This window comes from Leptidea sinapis, chromosome 23 (genome assembly GCF_905404315.1).
Source record: "Leptidea sinapis chromosome 23, ilLepSina1.1, whole genome shotgun sequence".
Lineage (NCBI taxonomy): Eukaryota > Metazoa > Arthropoda > Insecta > Lepidoptera > Pieridae > Leptidea > Leptidea sinapis.
Genome location: NC_066287.1, coordinates 5,322,644 through 5,343,108, shown reverse-complemented (window position 1 = coordinate 5,343,108; position 20,465 = coordinate 5,322,644). Strand labels below are relative to the sequence as shown.

Here is a 20,465-nt window from a genome sequence, read left to right as displayed (position 1 = left end):
TGGTTTATACCACACTGAATGCATATCCTCAAATTCAGTACAAATAGCCCGTATCAATTGGGTGTGTCCTGCATGTACTGCTGTTACTCGGAAGGGTGGTGATAACACTAATACACCTATAAGAGTGCCACTACGTATAGAGACATCGCCGTCGACATCGAGTATAATAAATAATCAAACTGATTGCTCTACCATACTGTCGGAACTTAAATCATTTCGTAGTGAAATGCATTCAAGACTAACCAGTCAGGAGGAGAAGTTTGATGCTTTCAGTAATGGCCTTAATTCCTTGCAGACTGAGTTGGCTGATATGAGGAAAAGTTTTCAGTCACTTCGAACTGATCTCGATTCGGTTATTGAATGTTCAAATAACATAAAAGAAAGCAACAATCGTAATACAGAAGTTCTTAATGACACAGTAAATTCAATTGGAGTCATTCAAAGTCAAATTAAAGAACACAATGACTCATTAGATTTTTTTTCCAAAAAAATTGAGGCACTACAAGTTGAATCTTCATCCCATTCTTATATAATCTCAGATTTAAAGAATGACTCCTCTACTTTCGATCACAATTTCAAATCCCTTCTGAGTAAGGTTATGCAACTGGAACGAATATCAAGAAGCCACAACATAGAAATACAAGCTGTGCCAGAAAGGAAGAATGAAAATTTAAATACAATTATAAAAAAATTATTTGATAAAATATCTGTGTCACTTCCAGATGATGTTGTTATCTCATGCAATCGAGTAGCTAAACGTACTGTATCTGATCGTCCCCGCACCATTGTAGTTACTCTTATGACACCGAAACATCGTGATTTAATTTTTTCAGCGGTTCATAGATATAATAAAGCTAACCCAAAAGAAATGCTTTGTTCTTTGGACCTTGGTATTATAGGAGAAAGAAAGCCAATATATGTCGCTGAAAATCTTTCACCTGAAGCTAAACATCTGCATATGGAAGCAAGAAAAGCCTCAAAAGTTTTGAATTTTAAGTATGTATGGGTCAAATTCGGTAAGGTATACATGAGAAAGGACGAACACTCTCCAGCTATAAATATTAACAGCTTAGATAAGCTCAAAAGCATTTCTTAGATAATAAGCAATTATCACTTTATTTTATTTTTATATATATTTCATATCCTTTCCTGTTGTTTTTAACATTATGTTAATTTATTATCAGAATGTAAACAGATTTAAAACGAAGCTATATGATTTTTATATAAATGTATTAAATAACAACTATGATGTAATATGTTTAACCGAGACTAATCTGAACTCTTCTATTAGGGATAATGAGTTCTTAGACGATCGTTACAATATTTTCAGAAGAGACCGTGATGTTAACACTAGTCATAAAATTACTGGTGGAGGGGTATTGGTTGCTATAAAAAAATGTTTTGTAGCCAATAGGGTTACTGTTTGGGAATGTAACGTTGAATGCATTTGGCTTAATCTTGTTACTAAAAGTGACGATAAGCACAAAACCATAAGTACTAAATTGGGTCTTGTATATCTGCCGCCGGACCTATCTATAGAAAAGTTAAAAATGTTTTATCATAAAACTAGTGATATTCTATCAAACACAGATGAGTCTTTAATTTTACTAGGTGATTTCAATACGCCCAATCTAAACTGGCATATAGATAATGTATCAAAAACTGTAGAGTCTAATTTTGCAATTATGGACACACGAGTTAGATTTTTATTGGACTTAATGTCAATTGGCAACCTTAAACAACATAATTATATTAAAAACCTTGTCTCGAGAAGATGTACACCATCCTGCCTTTGAGGTCAGTGTGAATCATGGTATATCTAAACCAGTACTTAAATATTGTCAACGTAGTCAGACATTTAATTTTAGGAAGTGTAACTTTGAAAAATGTAAAGAAGAATTTAACAATATCAATTGGCATTCACTTCTCTCATCTACTGACATAGATAATGATCTGGCTAACTTCTATAAAGTTCTAAATAATGTAATTCAAAATAATACACCTTACAAACAGCAACGTAGATCATCTATACCAGTTTGGTTTAACAACTCTTTAATTAAATGTTTAAAGGAAAAGGATAAATATCACCAAAAGTTCAAAAAATTTAAAAACCCCCGGGATTATGATACCTTTTCTTTTCTGCGTAAAAGATCAAAGAAAATGATGCAAGATTGTTACATCACTTATATAAGTAATATCGAGTCTAGTCTTAAAAAAGGTAGCAGTAAGTTATTTTGGAATTATGTAAAAAATAAAAATAAATGCTCACTTATTCCACCTACTGTTCAATTAGATAACAGAATTGCTACAGATGGTAACCAGATATGTCAAATTTTTGCAGACTATTTTCACACTGTGTATGAGGCTAATATGTCATGTGATTTTGTTACTAACGCCCATAATAGGAATTTAGACTGTCTCAGCAGTATTGTTGTTCAAATGGATGATGTAAGTAGAGTTATGAAAAACCTAAATCCGAATAAAGGACCCGGTCCGGATGGAATACCGTCACATTTCGTTAAATTATGTCATGTTGAACTTTCTGCACCCCTTTCTATTATTTTTAATAAATCCCTATCATCTGGAGCTTTTCCTAAAAAGTGGAAAATTGCTCATGTAATTCCTGTTCACAAATCTGGTGAAAAGACAGATGCTCGTAACTACAGACCTATTTGTATACTTAATTGCTTTGCGAAAATATTTGAACGCGTTATATATAGACATATTTACAACTTTATTAAACCTATGCTGATTCCTGAACAACACGGATTTGTATCATGTAAATCAACAACATCTAACATAACTGAATATATTGACTATCTATTTGAGACCATCGATGACAAGGGACAAGTAGATACAGACTTTCAAAAAGCGTTTGATAAGGTCAACCACGAGCTCTTACTTATAAAGCTAATGGAATGTGGTATACATGGTGATTTAATGCGTTGGATCACGTCATATATTAAAAATCGCACACAAATTGTAGCTATCAACGGATTTTTTTCTGACGCCATTTTGGTTCCATCTGGAGTACCTCAAGGGTCTCATCTCGGTCCTTTATTGTTTGCTTTGTTCATTAATGATGTCTCATCATGTTTTACTTGCAATAGTAGATATCTGTTTTATGCAGATGATCTTAAACTATACAGAAAAATTGAAAACATTGATGACTGTTTCAATCTACAGCGTGACCTTTCTGCTCTCAGTACTTGGTGCCATAATAATTTAATGAAACTAAATGTTGACAAATGTCATGTTGCCACATTCACTAATAAGATAAATAGCGTAAATTTTTCCTATCACATTTCGAATTCACTTTTAAGTCATAAAGAATTTACTAGAGATTTAGGTGTCATTGTTGATAAAAAACTATCATTCATTGAACACATTGATACTACTGCTGAAAGAGCAAATCGGATGCTAGGTTTTATCTTACGCATTTCAAAACCTTTCAAATGCCAACATAGTGTTGTAATATTATATAAATGGTTCTGTATACGGTATTATATACTGGTTCGTAGTATTTTAGAATATGGTTCAGTAGCATGGTCACCTTTTTATAAAAACCACATTGATACCGTGGAAAATGTTCAGAAACGTTTTTTGAGAATTTTGTGTAACCGTTTCAAACTTAGAAAATCACTGCATAGTTATGAAGCTAGATTAAAATATTTTAATCTAGACTCACTTGAAATGCGCCGTAAATTAATTGATCTAATATACATGTATAAAGTTGTAAATCATCATATTCATACTAAACTGTTGTCCAGGTTTTCACTATACTGTAATCCTTGTAGGACTAGAAATGTAAGGACTTTCTTTGTTCCAACTTCTCGCTTGTGGACATCACATAATGCACCAGTTAATAGATTATCTCGTTCATATAATGACTTAGCAAATATCAATAACTGTATTGATATTTTTTCTAATAGTCTGTGCAGTTTTCGACGCCTAGTTTTAGACACTCTGCGCCTGTTAGAGCCTTAGCTTATCTTTATGTGCTTCATATTTATGTTTTTTGAAATATGTATCAGTTTAGCTTTATTGTATGTTATACTTATAGTATGTAGGATATAATTTTAGTTTGTGTGTTTTAAATTTATGTTTATTTTATCTCAGTTAACAAGTTACATGCATTTTCCTAATATATTTTCCATGATAGTAACATAAAATTATTTATTGTTTTATATAACTCTTCATTTATTTAAGTAAAATATCACGTGTTACTATCATAAGTGTTTCCATTTAATTGACGTATATGTTAATAATGATTTACTTATACTAGCGTTATTTTGTAATTATTAATACATGTATGTTGTATGGGAACCAATAAATAAATAAATAAATAAATAAATTCTTCTCAAAACAGGGTCCTTCAAGATCACTTGAAAAATTAACCCTAGGTCAACTTAATTTAACTATTACTCGATGTTATATGTGCAGACTAAAATAGCTGAAGAACGTAGAGCGATGTTCTATCACAGAACGACGGAAACCCCAATATTGACAGCTGAGTTCAACAACAAACTGAGGAGTTTGCAAAGATGACAAGAACGCTGGAATATTTCAAGTAAGAGACGTTGGACCTACCGTCTGATAACCGAAATTGCGCCATGGGTTAACCGCAAGCATGGGCAGGTTAACTAATACCTGACCCAGATGACCTCTGGCCAAGAATCTTATAGAGAGTACCTCCACAGATTTAAAAACGAGGAACCCCCCAGGTTGCCCAAACAGCACACGCAATCAAAGATGCGCATCACGTATTTTTAAATACCCTCGATACATAACCGCTCAGGACAAATCGGAGAAGACAGTAGATACCAAGATCGTTATACGATTATTTTAATTGTCAAAATGATAAGAAAAACTAAAGATGGGTTTCAACTACCCTCGTAATATCAATTCAATTAGTCATAAATACCCCAGTGGTTGTGGCTCGTTGGCTGTCTCTCTACACAACATATCACCTGGGTATCACAATTTTTATTTCTTTACAAATATGTCACACTCATTCTTTTGCGTTCGTTAGTTTACTTCCGCCGCGGTTCGCTATGTACTGTCTCGTTCTAGGCAACGACGATTCACTTGTTGTAATAATCATCAGCATGCCCACACGTTTGGCCTCTAGGTCGCCACAAAGCAACATATACTGACAATCAATATGTGTGTGTGTGTGTGTGCGTACCTGACGGCCATCTCGGCGACCTCCAGGCTGGGGTAGTCTAGTTCCTTAACCAGGCACAATACGGCGGATAGCAGGTTCGAGTTCTGCAACAGTAGGTGTACATTAATTATCATACAGGTGTGTGGTGTGTACGTCCAGTATATTCGTCCAGTGTGCACACACACTAACATAGTTTGGGCACCTCCTCTCATAAAACCTTATACGATGATTTATATAAGTGTCTCACGTCTGTTAAGAGGCTTTATAATAATCTTTGAGCTATTATTGAGTTTAATTATTGAAACTAAGCATACCTTTGTTGAAGAAGCCGACTAGACTCTTATTTCCTGTTATTTCTTGAAAATAACCTAAAGTACCAGTTAAAGGCTCCGTTGCACAAGAAGCCGGCTAGATTATGGGTACCACAACGGCGCCTATTTCTGCCGTGAAGCAGTAATGTGTAAACATTACTGTGTTTCGGTCTGAAGGGCGCCGTAGCTAGTCAAATTACTGGGCAAATGAGACTTAACATCTAATGTCTCAAGGTGACGAGCGCAATAGTCGTGCAGAATTTTTAGGTTTTTCAAGAATCCTGAGCGGCACTGCGTTGTACTGGGTGGGGCGCATCAATTACCATCAGATGAGCGTCCTGCTCGTCTCGTCCCTAATTTTCATAAAAAAAAAGTATGCAATGTGGTGAAAAGGGCGACGGATTTCGTTCAATTTAACTCCGCGTTAACGAACCCGCGCCCACATCCTACTAATATCATCCCTTTCTTGGCGTGCGTCCGTGCAGAATGGGATGTCGCTATGCCAACTTAATGGCTGACAGGCAGTATTGAGATAAAACGTTTAGTTGCGAATGCAACGGGCAACTACAAGTATTATTATATTAGACTCCGACGTGGTCGACGACACTCACCCGCGCCACAGGTCGGCGGCGTCTCGCGCCCCACACTGCCGACGGGATGTCACGCGCGCGAACGTCACGTATGTCACGTTCCGGCCGCTCCCAGTCACCGCGGTTGTAACACTCACTTCTGTCAATACCAAACATTTAGAGACCCTGCAAACTGCAGACTTTCGATCGGCCGATAGTTTGGTTGAGTTCGGGTGCACTGGCCCGACTAAACAGTGCGCACACTAGACAACTATCGGCCGACAGTTTTAGGGACGAATCGCTATAAAGTTTTAAATCGGCTATTGATGAGTCTGGCCGACTAAACAATCGGTGGTGTGCGCGCCTAGAAGAGCGCTGTACTGATTTAACAGTCGGCCGATAGTTTGCCGACGGTTCAGTTTGAAGGCAATCGTGTAGCCCATCAAACTTTTTTGTCGGCCAATACTGAATCGTTATAATGTGCGCACTCTCATACATCTTCATACTGATTAAGAAACCAACCAAACTATCGGCCGATCAAAAGTCTGCAGGGTCTCTTACTAACAAATATACACCAGACAGATGGCCCGAATGGCGATCATGTACCGGAAGACGCAGTGTTTGTAGGTCCCTACAAGATGGACCGAAGATCTGGTCAAGATCGCTGGAATACACGTTGGATGAGGGCAGCGCATGACCGATCGTCGTGGAGATCTTTGAGGGAGGCCTTTGTCCAGCAGTGGACGTCTTCCGGCTGATGAGGAATACACCAGACAGGTGAGTATTTCGTGAAGGTAAGCAAACGAATGAGCACATAGAATTAAACAGTGTTTTCAAGCTCAAGTTGAGTTTGGAGTCTTATGTGATTTATACAAGGCTTTCGATCATATTGTACACGGAACATTGGTTGGAATACTTCGCTGCAATTAGAAGTAAAGCATTGGATATAATTTCCCACCTCAAAAGTAGATCGGCATCAGCACCGTTCAATAGGATGTGAACTTTAGATATTAATTCTTGATATTGACATAGTAGGCGATAGTCTTCCTAAATTCAAAAAGAAGCTAAGAGCCCTCTTCCTATCACAAAATAGTGACGAAATAGTTAAGTGTCTTTCTGTATTTTTATATTATTTAATTCCTACTTGGGTTTTTTGATTTTATTTTTAATTTTACTCTAATTGTATGGTGTTTTTTTATGGTACTAGAACCAGCTAGTTTATTGTCACAGCTTGCTGGATCTTATAATATGTTGTCTCCCTTCTTTTTCACTTTTTCTCCGTGTAGTATCTATATAATATATATATATAGGTATGCTGAGATGGTTTGGACATGTCGAGAGAATGAATGAAGAACGATTGACGAAGAAAGTATATAAGGCAAGTGTGAATGAAAGTGTTGGAAGGGGTAGACTTAGGCGGACGTTTCAAGATCAAATCAGGGACATCTTGAAAAAAGGCCAGGTCAAGAGTACCCTAAACCGGAGAGCATGTATGAAAGGAATAATGAAAGTGGACGAAGCTAAACAAGTATGTAAGGATCGTAGCAAGTGGAAAGAAGTGGTCTCTGCAGTACCCCTACGGGAAAGAGGCGTGATTTTATGTATGTAGTATCTCTTTTGCAAGCTGTGGCAATCTCTAGGAGGGCCTACAATTTAGCGAGCGATTAGGTTTTTTTTGGAGTTTTCAAGAATCCTGAGCGGCAATAAATTGTAATGGGCACGGCCTATCAATTACCATCATCTCAACGTCCTGCTCGTCTCGCTCTCCTGGATACGTGTTTAAATGGTTAATAGACAAAAAAAATATACAAGTAACTTTTTGCATTAGCCGAATAGAAGACACTGCAATACATTTAAGATCTATAATGTATTCGATGCACTGCATGAATTTCATTTCATTTCTCGACCTTTATTGTCATAAAAAAACACATAATTTGTTTAGATTAATAACGATTAATTGTAACCTGTTGAATGTCGATTCACGACTTGCCAATCAAAATCAGTGACAACAACAAAAAACCTCGCTTTTCTATTCTTCTGTATCCGTTAGAGATTCTTCTTGCAAGCTTTGTTTGCACTTCTGTAACCCTACTACATTTTCCTAACTATTAGTGTATTTAGCTGTAAGTTTTCCAAATACAATAAAAAAAAATGGTGAGTTTACACTTGTGCGCGTGTACCTGTCGCTGCGATCACTTCGGTCTGCGACGGGGGCCGCGGAGGGAGCGTCGTACGCGGGACGGGAGGGCTCCGCGTCCACGCTGCTGCGCCAGTCACCGTTACTGATGGTGCAGTACTCCTGTAAGATGATTCGGTTTCGATGCAACTCATACAGCTATGTAGAATTAACACTCGTTATGGCAAAAATCTTATATTATACTAGCTGACCCAGCAAACGTTGTATTGCCGATATTAAAATCGCGATACAAAAGTAACTGTTCATCGTAGATGGGTGAAAATTTGAAGTTGTATGTATTTTTTAATGCTGACTCATAATCAAACAAATTTAAAAAAAAATGTCAAAAAAATTAAAAAAATATTTCGTAACCTTAACATTTTCACCCTTAACATTTAGGGGGATGAAAAACAGACCTACCCAAAATGCACTCATGCGAATAGGTCAAGCCGTTTCGGAGGAGTTCAAAGTTTAACACCATGACACGAGAATTTTATATATTAGAAGATTAAATTCTCGTGTCCCGGTTTTTTGCCAAACTCCTCCGAAACGGCTAAATCAATTTGTTTGAAAATTTGTGTGTATATCGGGTAGGTCTGACAATCGGTCAACATTTATTTTTCGTACCCCTAAATGATAAGGGTCACCCACCATTTCTTTTCTTATGACTGCAGTACGATATATTTGGTAGGTCTGAGAATTGGTCGTCTACTATTTTCCATACCCCAAAAAATTTTAACAAGTAATTTTTTTTATTAATTTATATGGCAATATAACGTTTGCTGGGTCAGCTAGTAATAGATATATTTGTCAGTTTATAGCTAGTAATCTGTCAGTCTGTCGTGCTTGTCCTGTTCCTTGATACAACGACAATGCCACAATCAGTGCGGTTTTCAAGCTTTCTTCCTCGTACTACAACGCTGTGGAATGAGCTTCCTTGTGCGGTGTTTCCGGGACGATACGACATGGGTACCTTCAAAAAATGCGCGTACACCTTCCTTAAAGGCCGGCAACGCTCTTGTGATTCCTCTGGTGTTGCAAGAGAATGTGGGCGGCGGTGATCACTTAACACCAGGTGACCCGTACGCTCGTTTGTCCTCCTATTCCATAAAAAAAAACAGGTGCTCACCTTAACGCTGTGCGCCGACACGGAGTGCCGCAGCGAGGGCACGTCGGGAGAGCGCGGCCGCCGAGCCTGAGGGAGGGGTTCTCATATTTAGATACTGCTACATACTATTTCATAAAAATCTTTCACGTTCGGGAGCAGGTCACTAATAATGTTAGAATTGTATTACTGAAAACACTTAGGGTTAGGTATTTATTTACTTAAGTTACTAAACTAATCTATGAAGGACGAGACGAGCAGGATGTTCAGCTGATGGTAATTGATACGCCTGCCCATTACAACAATGCAGTGCCACTCAGGATTCTTGAAAAACTCAAAAATTCTGAGCGGCACCACAATTGCGCTCGTCACCTTGAGACTAAGATGTTAAGTCTCATTTGCCCAGTAATTTCACTAGCTACGGCGCCTTTCAGACCGAAACACAGTAATGCTTACACATTACTTCTTCACGGCAGAAATAGGCGCCGTTGTGGTACCCATAATCTAGCCGGCATCCGGTGCAAAGGAGCCTCCCACTGGTAAACTAGGACCGGCCCGTTCAATGGTCACCCGCGTACTGCCTTACTGAAGACAACACATGGTTATAAATAATTAATTGTATCTACTAAGCAATATTTGTAATATAATGTTGTTCGATGGATTTACTTCGAACAATTACTATTAATATATCATTATTGGCTAATTTGTTTAGGGTTTTAATTTGGCTATACCATAGTTTCTCAACCTTGTTTTGCTCACCGCCCACTTTGAGAATATGTTTTTTTCTAGAGTATATTCGTGTATTTTTTTGCCTTTTTAGACTACATTTTTTAATCTACCCACGCCCCATCTGCGCCATCTCAATGCCCCCTAATTTTTTCCGGGTCTTCCACTGCCCCCCCGAAAGTCTCAAACGCCCACAAGGGGGCGTTATCGCCCACGTTGAGAACCTATGGGCTATACATTTAATTACGTAAAGAAACCAACAGTCAGTGTGAGTGACAGTTATATTACCTCGTAGTGTGACGCCGACATCACGTGGTCACGGTCGTAGCCGGCCCGCTCGCGGTACTGTACCGGCGACGGCGGGGGGGAGGGGGACACGCAGGCCGGGGGCGACGGACACTCGCAAGCCGGGGGGGATGTACATCGCTGTACACAACACATTATCTATACATATAAATAAAATTGGAGTATCTGTTTGTAATATCGAAATAACCGTTTTTTACTACATGCATATGAATATACATACTTACACCAAAATAATATTTTAAATTAATTTGCTCCGGGTAATTTCTGAAATGGCTGTACCTATTTTGACGGGACCTTTATTGGCAGGTATCTGATGTTATAAGGAGTAACTTAGGCTACATTGCATACTGTCCAAGAATCGGTCTATCTGTAAAAATAATTTATATGGCAAAACAACGTTTGCCAGGTCAGCTAGTAATAATATATAACTACCACTGAGAAGTTTTGTACTATTTGGATGGATGTTATTGATTATAAAAGAAAATAGATACTTTTTAGTTAGCAACGGGTGGTTTATTGTTGCTTGTTAGTAATTTTTACGACGACACAGACACACACCTAGAAGGTTATTACATAGACAATTTTGTATACAATAATGATAACAGACCAAATGCTTTGTACCAATATTGGCTGATTTTAACACAAATTTAACTTATTTAAAGACAATATAACAACAATAGCTCGGCCGCTAAGCTATATCTACCCTTCAACCTCATAGCGGTCAAGTGACCTCTATTAACAAAATGACGTTTGATGCACGTTCAGTCGGATACAGAGACAAAATATGCAACGCGCGACTAAAAGCGATAAAAATGCCTAATTGTTCCGTGTTGTAGTGTAAAAATCGAACAGTAGTTCCAACCAAAGCTCACAGTAATATAACCTATCACCGATGAGTACAATTGACTTAGTTGACTCAATACGTACAAATATTAAAACGTATGATATTGTTAATGCTACCAAATCATGAGAGTTGCTGCATTCACACAACACAATCATGATAGGACTTAGTCGAATAATATACAGGAGGTCTACTCGCAAAATCGACAACGATACATTCGGAACGATACGATAATACTCCGAATATATCAAAACTATCTTACTCTAACAAATGTTCGAATTCCTCATCGTTTATCGTTACCATAGACTAATATTTTGATTTTTTTACGATGTTAGTGTGAATGAAATATGTTCAAACCTAAACATTATCTGTGCTATGTCGCTGTTAAGTGTCAAAAGTCAAAACATAGTTTAGGCGCTAAGGACCATGCCAGACTCTGCACCACCAATTTGGTATCATTTACACATAATGTTAATGTTAAAAAAATATGTAATGAATATAATATGACCATTCAAAATTGAATAAATAATACAAAACTTGCAGATAATAAAATGTAAAAAAAAAGTAACTCAACCCTTCTCGTCCACTTTCTATTTCTCAGGCGGCCATTTGCATTATTTCTACGCATAAACGATCAACAAAATGACTTAAATAACTTTGTAGTAAAAAAATCCTGTTGAATAGTAAATCACTTATAATTATTTCAATAAAATTTATTAAGTATGTATATTGTATGGCAAATATATCTAGACAGCTTGAAACGATAATAGCATCGACAGCCTATAAAGTGTCGTTGAGATTATCGTAAAAGTGACGTTTGATTATTTGTGAAATTCGAATATTCGTCTCTGACATTTTCAACTAAGAGTAGGGTTAAGACCGATAATATCGAATAATGTTTCGTTCGTTCAATCATCGATTCGACATTGAATACGATGTAACTAAGAGTAGGATTCGACACGACTAATGCCACGATTTATCGAATATCGATTTTAGGAGTAGGCCCCCAGTTCTATCAGTCCGCTTTTCGTGGAAAGCGATGTGATTGGTTAATTTTAATCGCGTCATGACGCCACGCCCATAGCCTCGCAAGAAATGTGTGACGCGGACTTAGCGGATAGCAAAAGTTTGTATTTTTGGTCTATTCTCCTTATATTATGTTTTTGGATATGGTAGAAGGTAACGGGTACGAATACTCAGGATGCATCTTGCTAGCAGCCAGCAACAGTCACAACCTGGATTAACAGGTTGTGACTGATGCAGATGCTGAGATGAGTCACCTCAGAGCAGCTCGCTGACTGAATACTATATAATTGTAATAATTTCAGGTCAGAGTGACATTTCTACAATGAACACAACATTAGGTCAGCAACAGGTAACAGGAATATTCGTTAATATTATGGAAGCAAGTGTATGACCGAGCAGCCTACTTCATGTTAAGCGGAACAATCTGTCCATAACGGTCACATATATGACTATAATAGTACCAAGAGACGATCGAACACGGTACGACCGAACAAACACACTGGATGACATGCTCATTCACAGCGCAGTGCGTTCAGAAGTTCCAAATTCAAAACTAGAATCGCGTTGTTAAGGATTTCATTTTGTGGTGATTGCTATGATGCAATTCGGCAGCAAAAACAAAAAACAGATCAATCACTTATTTGGAATACTCCTTGTTGTAAGTTAGTAGTTACACGCTGCGAAGCAATTCCTCGCATTTTTTTCACCGCGATTGGAATCCATACTCATCGGTACGTTCTCTGCTTCTGAATAAGAAATGATTCATCCAGTCGCTCGTGTATGTACGGCAGTGAACCGACTACGATGTGCAATCAATCGCACCAATGTAGGTACCTCGTGACTATAGTTTCGAGTGCGTTATAGGGGTAATGACATGTGTTGTGCTCAGCCCCAGCATATCCGATCGTCTATTGGTACTTTAACTAGCTCATACCGGTGTAATCGGTACCGAGTGGTTGGTACCGACCTGCGAGGCGGGCTCCTCTTCCACGCACTCCGCACCGCTCCCCGCCTGCACACATACACGCATACATCCGTTAATGTTAATTGTTAGTCACAACACACATGCAAACACACACACACACGTGTTAGTAATTATTAATGTTATTTGGGATGTTTGTTAAAAGATGCTTCCCATGAAAGATTAAATTTATATTTAAATGTAAAAATTCAAGTCCATTTAGGATGAGCTCACGTGTCACAGAATTAAGATGGCTGCGTGCCACAGCTGTACTGACAGTAGGGAGTGTTTAAATTAATTGTTCAACATTAAAACAATACGCCGCCACTTTCATAGTAATATTAGTGCACAAAATGTTATAATTATGGAGGTTACAGGTAAAGACAACTATTAGTTGGAATTATTATCAATGGAAAATAAATTGCGGGAACGAGATGATTTGCTCGGCATTCTAAAGCTTATTTTACTTATTAGAGAGGGTGAGTCGACAATGTTATTTAATATTTTATATAAGAATATGGTATCTAAATATCTACGGCGACTGTTGAGTGATGGGATATTATGACGTTTAGCAAAAACATGGGTCTTTGAATACATTTCCCGTGCGTTAACCAAGTTGTTTCAATAATTTATTTTGTTAACTAAAAGTTACATTGTAAATGAAGTTTGCTCACTAGAGACTCGCGGTACGAGCAGCTCGTCGCGGTACAACTTACCCGGTGCGTCAGACGACCGCGCGGCTCGTGCTCGGGCTCTGGCTCGCGCTCGGGGCTCGATTCACACGACCGTGAGCCGCCGCACTCGGCGCCGTACGACTCCTGCAAACACACACGTCCCAAACACGTCTAAATAAATATATAAATGATGTACAGGATTCACGTAGTTTGCACTGTCTTACAGTAAATGACCATATTAGTCAGTTGGTTTTATTAGTGTAGTTCTAATCTGTATCTATCATCTTCAAGGCCGCTATCCCAGGAAATCGCCAAAATAGCGCATGATTGAAACCATTTCTGAACAGTTTTAATTTTATATATATCATAGAAAAAAATAATTATTTGCCTACAGAATATGAGAAGAGAAATCACTTTTTCTTAACATTTCTATCTTTAATAGACATTGCGAAAAAAATCACCAAATTACTCCCAACTTCTACATTTGAAGCCATGTTAATCATTCAATCTAGATAAAAGTTGTATGAAAAATTATTTATATTAAAATGACATAGTTTTGTTATTTTTGTAAACAAATTTGTATTATGTTTGTAATAAACTAAAAATGTTTTTAATTTTAAATTAAAACTATGGCGATCTCAATTCCTCGAGGCCGTTGGCTCCGTCCCCAGCCTTAAAAGTAAGCTGAAACAAAACAAACTAGATATTTATTGGGCCCGCCACACTGTGCTTCTCACGCTTCCACAAATTCGCCGTCTCTGTCCACACACTGCTCTATTCGCGAATTAATTACGACGCTCCGCACTTGTATATCGCCGGTCCTTTGACTGGCGCTCAAAAACCGAGTTAAGGCGACACTAAATGCCAGCGACCTTGAGCGATATGAGTTCACGGCTGCCGGCCCGCCATCTATGTAACAAAGCCAATACTTTCAAAATTATACTCGTTATTCACTACTAATCTGAATAAATGCGTCACGCCATGTCAAAAAACTTGTTTACCTTCAAGAAAAGTGGTAGTTCAAAAAGGCTTGGCAGTGTTAACTATAACCAACAGCAAGCATTAGCAACCTACAAATAAGACTTAAGGATATGTGTAACAAGATAAAGTAGTGTTCATAGCTCGAAATGCGATACTTTCACCACAAAACTTGTCTAAAAACACCATGTTTACGTGTTTTCTGCTTACTCTTCGCCTTAATGGGGAGCGGTTGACGACGAGCATAATATACGGCATGACTAGGAATGTTGCCACATTTTTCTCTGCCTCCAATCCTCGTTCGAGTGTGTGGCAGGCCCATATGAAAGCGCTATTGCACGTAGATACTATTACTCAAGCTGGTTCTTCGTTGCTAATGCCAAATCACTGATACGAGTACAAGAATATTATAATTTTTAACCGACTCAAACAAATGAGGAGCTTTTTAGTTTAGTCTGTTTTCTGCAATGAATGTACGAGCAACTAAGGAATCTTCTTAATTTAAAAAGTGAGGTATACAATACTAATAGAGTTTTAGATTTTTAAGGTTTTAAACTTTTAAGGTTACCTACCGAGACCTTGTTACATAAAGTAACAATTGCAACAACACTTAGTAAACGTCATGAATCTACATCAGTTCGTAAAGGTGCTTTGACATGGGAAGAAGAACAGAAAGAAACTCCCAGCGCACCTTTATTTTTAAATCATAGAATAACAAAATTGCTTAGCCTACCTTATATAATAATAATAATATACAACTTTATTGTTGTCTCTGATATAAATTCCATCTACTAGGCTCCGTAAAATTGCTAAATCTTTTAAAGTGGATTGTGTTATATTTTATAATAAACTCTCAAATGAAATTAAAATATTACATATTAAAAAATTTTAATGTATCGTAAAATATAAATTAACATCTAGGGCCTATTATAATGTGAAAGATTATTTGAATGATAAAGATAGTTGGAATTAATGTTCTTAATTTTGTTAATGAATATTGTTATACTCATTTGAATGCTATTGTAACTTTTGTACTTCATCCTGACTTGCACTAAATAACGTATAAAGGTTAATAGTGAATAAAGATTTTTTGACTTTGACTTTGACTAAAATGTGAAAGTATATAAATGTTACTACTACTTCAATGAAGTTGTGTACCTGGTGCGGGAATCCCTCGTCGTCAGAGTCCGAGATGAGCGTGCCGCGTCGCATGGCCTCCTGCACCTGTCACCAATGTTAAATTAGCGAGGTAATATATGCTGTAACAACACCAGCACTTGCTCACAATACAGCAATATAGCAGTAGCGTAACTCAGCGGTCGTCATACCTACGTTAGGGTTGGTACATACTAAAATATTGAGAGCGTGGCAAATTAAACTCGGACATCGGCCAGTCTCGGAGGCGTACGATGTGGCACTCAATCGTTTTGTCATCCCAAGATTGCTTAGCGGCCGTATAAATCGTGTGTATGTGTGCGTGCGTCTATTCAGGCGCTCTAGTATGATGTTAAGTTAAGTACTGTTCCATTACTGTATTGTGAGTGGGTCTATCTAGGCTTTACGCAGGATTTTCGACGATTGCGTACAGCCGGCATTACTTTAAAACATAGGAATCTAAACAATAAGGTGATAGAATTAGCAGCCGCGTTCAATATGTCGCCTCGCAGGACACTTGTACATCTAAATTTTTATCTAATCAATATTCCAGATGGCTGGTTGACCACTTACTCATTCTCACTATTTATTGAACGACAGTCGTCCTGCATTTATATTTGTTACTTGTCTATATTCCTAGGGTTAGTTATTATATTTATGGACACTTATTGTTGACACGTGAAAGATTTGTCGCACATAGCTTAGTGGTGATTATTAAGTGATCTATTCGTAAAGTCTGTGGCAAGTTAGTTCAGTCTCTCTCTCTCCAACATCTCCTGAGGATGCCTCGTTTTTTTTTTTATGGAATAGGAGGACAAACGAGCGCACGGGTCACCTGTTGTTAAGTGACCACCGCCGCCCACAATCTCTTACAACACCAGAGGAATCACAGGAGCGTTGCCGGCCTTTAAGGAAGGTGTATGCGTTTTTTTTTTGAAGGTATCCATGTCGTATCGTCCCAGAAAAACACCGCACAAGGAAGTTCATTCTACAGCTTTGTAGTACGTGGAAGAAAGCTCCTTGTAAACCGCACTGTGGAGGACTGCCACACATCCAGATGGTGGGGATGATATCCTAACTTGTGGCGTGTCGTGCATAGAGGCGAAACACGTGTCGAAGTGATTCAAGACAAATTGTGGCGGAATTTACACTCAAGAAAACTCTTTACTGAAATTGCTATCTAAAATATAACATTAAATAGAACAGCAGAAATAATAAGAAATAATCAAGAAGAAAATCAAGAAGAAAATCTGTACAGCGAAGGAAAAGAAGAGGGTGACAAAAGAAGTGTTATCACTTCAGCCGGTAGACGTCCGTCCACAGCTAGACAAAGGCCTCCCCCAAAAATTACCTTCCCGACGACAGACGATGAACGAGTAAGGATCACCGTCGATAGTGAGGTCTGAGGAGAAACCAGATATTGTGGCTGTCCGCCACTCTGTCAACTGTCAGTGTATGGTCGGCGTTACTCAACAGCTGTGACGTACTGTGTGTGACGTACCTCGTCCGGCTGCACCGAGATGTTGTCCAGCTTCTCCAGGTGGGGCAGGTTCCGCAGCACGGTCAGTCTGTATCTGGTGATGTGGACGAGGTTCATTAAACACGTCCGTGTTATCTGAGTGTCTATCAAAGTTATACTTCAAGTTTATGAAAATAAGGAAAGAGACGAGCAGAGAAAACATCCAAAAACTTCTAGCGGCATTACAATTGCGCTCGTCACCTGGAGACATAAAATGTTGAGTCTGCTTTGCCCAGTAGTTTCACTAGCTACGGCACCAAAACACAAGAATGCTTACATATGACTGCTTCACTTCAGAAAAAGGCGACGCTGTGGTACACACAGCCGGCATCCTGTGCAAAGGCGCCTCCCACTGATTAAGTTTAAATATTAATAAAGTTACTAAGAACATAAGAATTTCTACAACGTACGTTTACAAAAATAGATTTTGTTTGCCTATTTTTAGGACTAATTTACGAACCGGCTGAACCATTTTTTTCAGGAACTCCGACTAAGTTAAGGTTACTTTATTTTAAAATTAGCGGAAAAAAGTGCCGCAGAAAACATTAGTGGCCGCTTACTTACATCTCAATAACCTATCGACATAAAGCATTGGACTATCAGCCTTACAAATAACCTTGGCAAAAAGTTATACCTTACAATATACCTTGCAAATAAACGCGGGAAATAAATATACGTCCGAGAATACAGCAGTCGTAAGCTTATTGTCTATTTGTAATCATTATACATATTCTTGGTTTATTCTAAGGTATAACTTTATGGCCGTAAAACTATATTGGACATAATTATGGATAGATAAGATCTTAAAACAATTAACGGCCGTTCCCAATATTCAATCTATCTCTTACATGAGATAAAAATCATAACTATCGTTGACTCTTCTGTCCCAATAAACTTATCTACGGAAACTCACCTTATCCGTACACGCTGTCTGCCAATGGGACGACGAATCGTTTACCAGCGATAGAAGTTTGAATGGAAATTTGAAATGCACGCGTCCCAATATAAGGCGATAAGAATGACTTATGGGGTATTTTGGGACAGCTTCGGATTATTGATAGCTAATTACTGACCTTACAAGGTAGTAATTTATCTCTATCTTTAGATAGTATATTGGGAACGGCCGTAAGAAGGAACCAAATTCTATCCTATGGTCACATTACCTCCCACGTGTCTATATTTTCAATTTTCAACGCGCACACGCGCAATGTATGCAGGCTAGCTCCGCACGCGGATGTAAAACCGCATGATAAGAAAACCGCGCTAATAAGAACGGCATACGTACTCAGGGTGTCGCGAGCATGGGTTCTCGTCGAGCCACAGGCTGGTGAGGTCGGGCAGATGCTTCAGGTGTCTGATCTCGGCCAGGTCGCGGATCTCGTTCTTGCGCACGTACAGCTCTCGCAGCCGCCGGCATGACGCGAACACCTCCAGCCCGCGCAACTTGTTGATGCTGGAACCAGCGACGTGACAACACTGTTCTTATACCAAAGGCCACTTATATCTGCTGAAGGATGTTCCTCGCCCGGTGTTCCCAGGTTGACCGAACATTCTTTAGAAAATGCGTGTAGGGACACCTAAAATGCTGGCAATCCTCTTGAGATTTCTATACTATATGCGACGGTGATCACTTATCATGAGGTATCCCGTACGCTCGTTTGTACCTATTCAATAATTAATAATAAATATAGAAACCTCCGAGAAGACCACAAATATGTCCGTCCAGACTGTCAATATCCAGAATGGCAGCGGACTGTCGTTGATGAAGTTATAGCAGTCGCACAGAGTAGGCCTTAGGATGGAGTGATGATTGCTGCCCGCCGTGGAATACAGAGAATTAAGGAAAGTTTGTATTCCATAACAATATCCGCATGAGACTTGTCGCCACGCAACGCGTACGGGACGTTTCCGTACCAATGCTTGTGACCCTTCCTGATATTATAAAGCAACTGGCAGATGGAAGTCTCGCTCCGAAGGTGAAGGTGACTGGTAAAAGACCAAATAATTAAGAAGTATTCAAAGGTGCAATCAGCAGTCAATTACTCAAAATTGATTCCTTTAGAATTCTTTACTGACAGTAACACATGACTGTATTAGGCATTTTGGCACGTGGTAAAATATTTGGCTAGGATAAGGGTTAGGTAGTCTAGGAGTCGTAGTTCAAATAACGATTAACAGTGTTTTTTTTATGAAAATAATGGACGAGACGAGCAGGACGTTCAGCTGATGGTAATTGATACGCCATACCCATCATTACAATGCAGAGCCGCTCAGGATTCTTGAAAAACCCAAAAATTCTGAGCGGCACTACAATTTCACTCGTCACCTTGAGACATAAGATTTTAAGTCTCATTTGCCCAGTAATTTCACTGGCTACGGCGCCCTTCAGACCGAAACACAGTAATGTTTACACATTACTGCTTCACGGTAGAAATAGGCGCCGTTGTGGTACCGTTAATCTAGCCAGTGGTCTTCTTGTGCAAAGGAGTATCCAACTGATGTTTGTGACAGTAACAGTGTAGTGCGGGTTACCTGAAGGCGAGCACCTCCACGTTGGGCATCTGTCGCAGCAGGCTCACGTCACCCAACTCGGCGCCCCTGAGGACAGACATTACTTTGAACACAACACAAATAAATAATAGTTAAAAAATACTAAAAAGCACGCTTTATATAAAATTCAACTAAAAAATAGAAAATAAATTTAAATTGAAAATAGTGTAAAAAAAAAAAATTTATTGTAAAAAAGTTGTTTTTTTAACTATTATTTATTTTTCATTTTTTAGTTAAATTTTGTATAAAAGCGTATTTTGAAAACTATTAAGTACTTTAACATCAATTCCTGCCTTATCCGACTATAGATGAAAATTATATAAATTAACAAAAATTATATTTTGCAAATTGAAAAATTTAATAATTGTATCAAATTAGTGTAATGTCATCGGTCCTCGATA

The 20,465-nt window shown here is 38.3% G+C and overlaps 1 protein-coding gene across 1 annotated transcript in view; it reads right to left on the bottom strand.

Annotated features, from left to right (window-relative positions):
- Positions 1–20,465, bottom strand: part of LOC126971432 (cilia- and flagella-associated protein 410) — a 43,895-nt gene that overhangs the window by 6,517 nt on the left and 16,913 nt on the right. Inside the window, exons 2-11 of the mRNA XM_050817752.1 lie at positions 20,047–20,112; positions 18,800–18,967; positions 17,497–17,569; positions 15,999–16,064; positions 13,905–14,006; positions 10,343–10,480; positions 9,353–9,418; positions 8,228–8,346; positions 6,090–6,207; positions 5,189–5,271 (exon numbers count right to left, since the gene is read on the bottom strand). Coding sequence (XP_050673709.1) covers positions 5,189–5,271; positions 6,090–6,207; positions 8,228–8,346; positions 9,353–9,418; positions 10,343–10,480; positions 13,905–14,006; positions 15,999–16,064; positions 17,497–17,569; positions 18,800–18,967; positions 20,047–20,112 — 999 coding nt within the window. The remainder of the gene's footprint in view (positions 1–5,188; positions 5,272–6,089; positions 6,208–8,227; positions 8,347–9,352; positions 9,419–10,342; positions 10,481–13,904; positions 14,007–15,998; positions 16,065–17,496; positions 17,570–18,799; positions 18,968–20,046; positions 20,113–20,465) is intronic.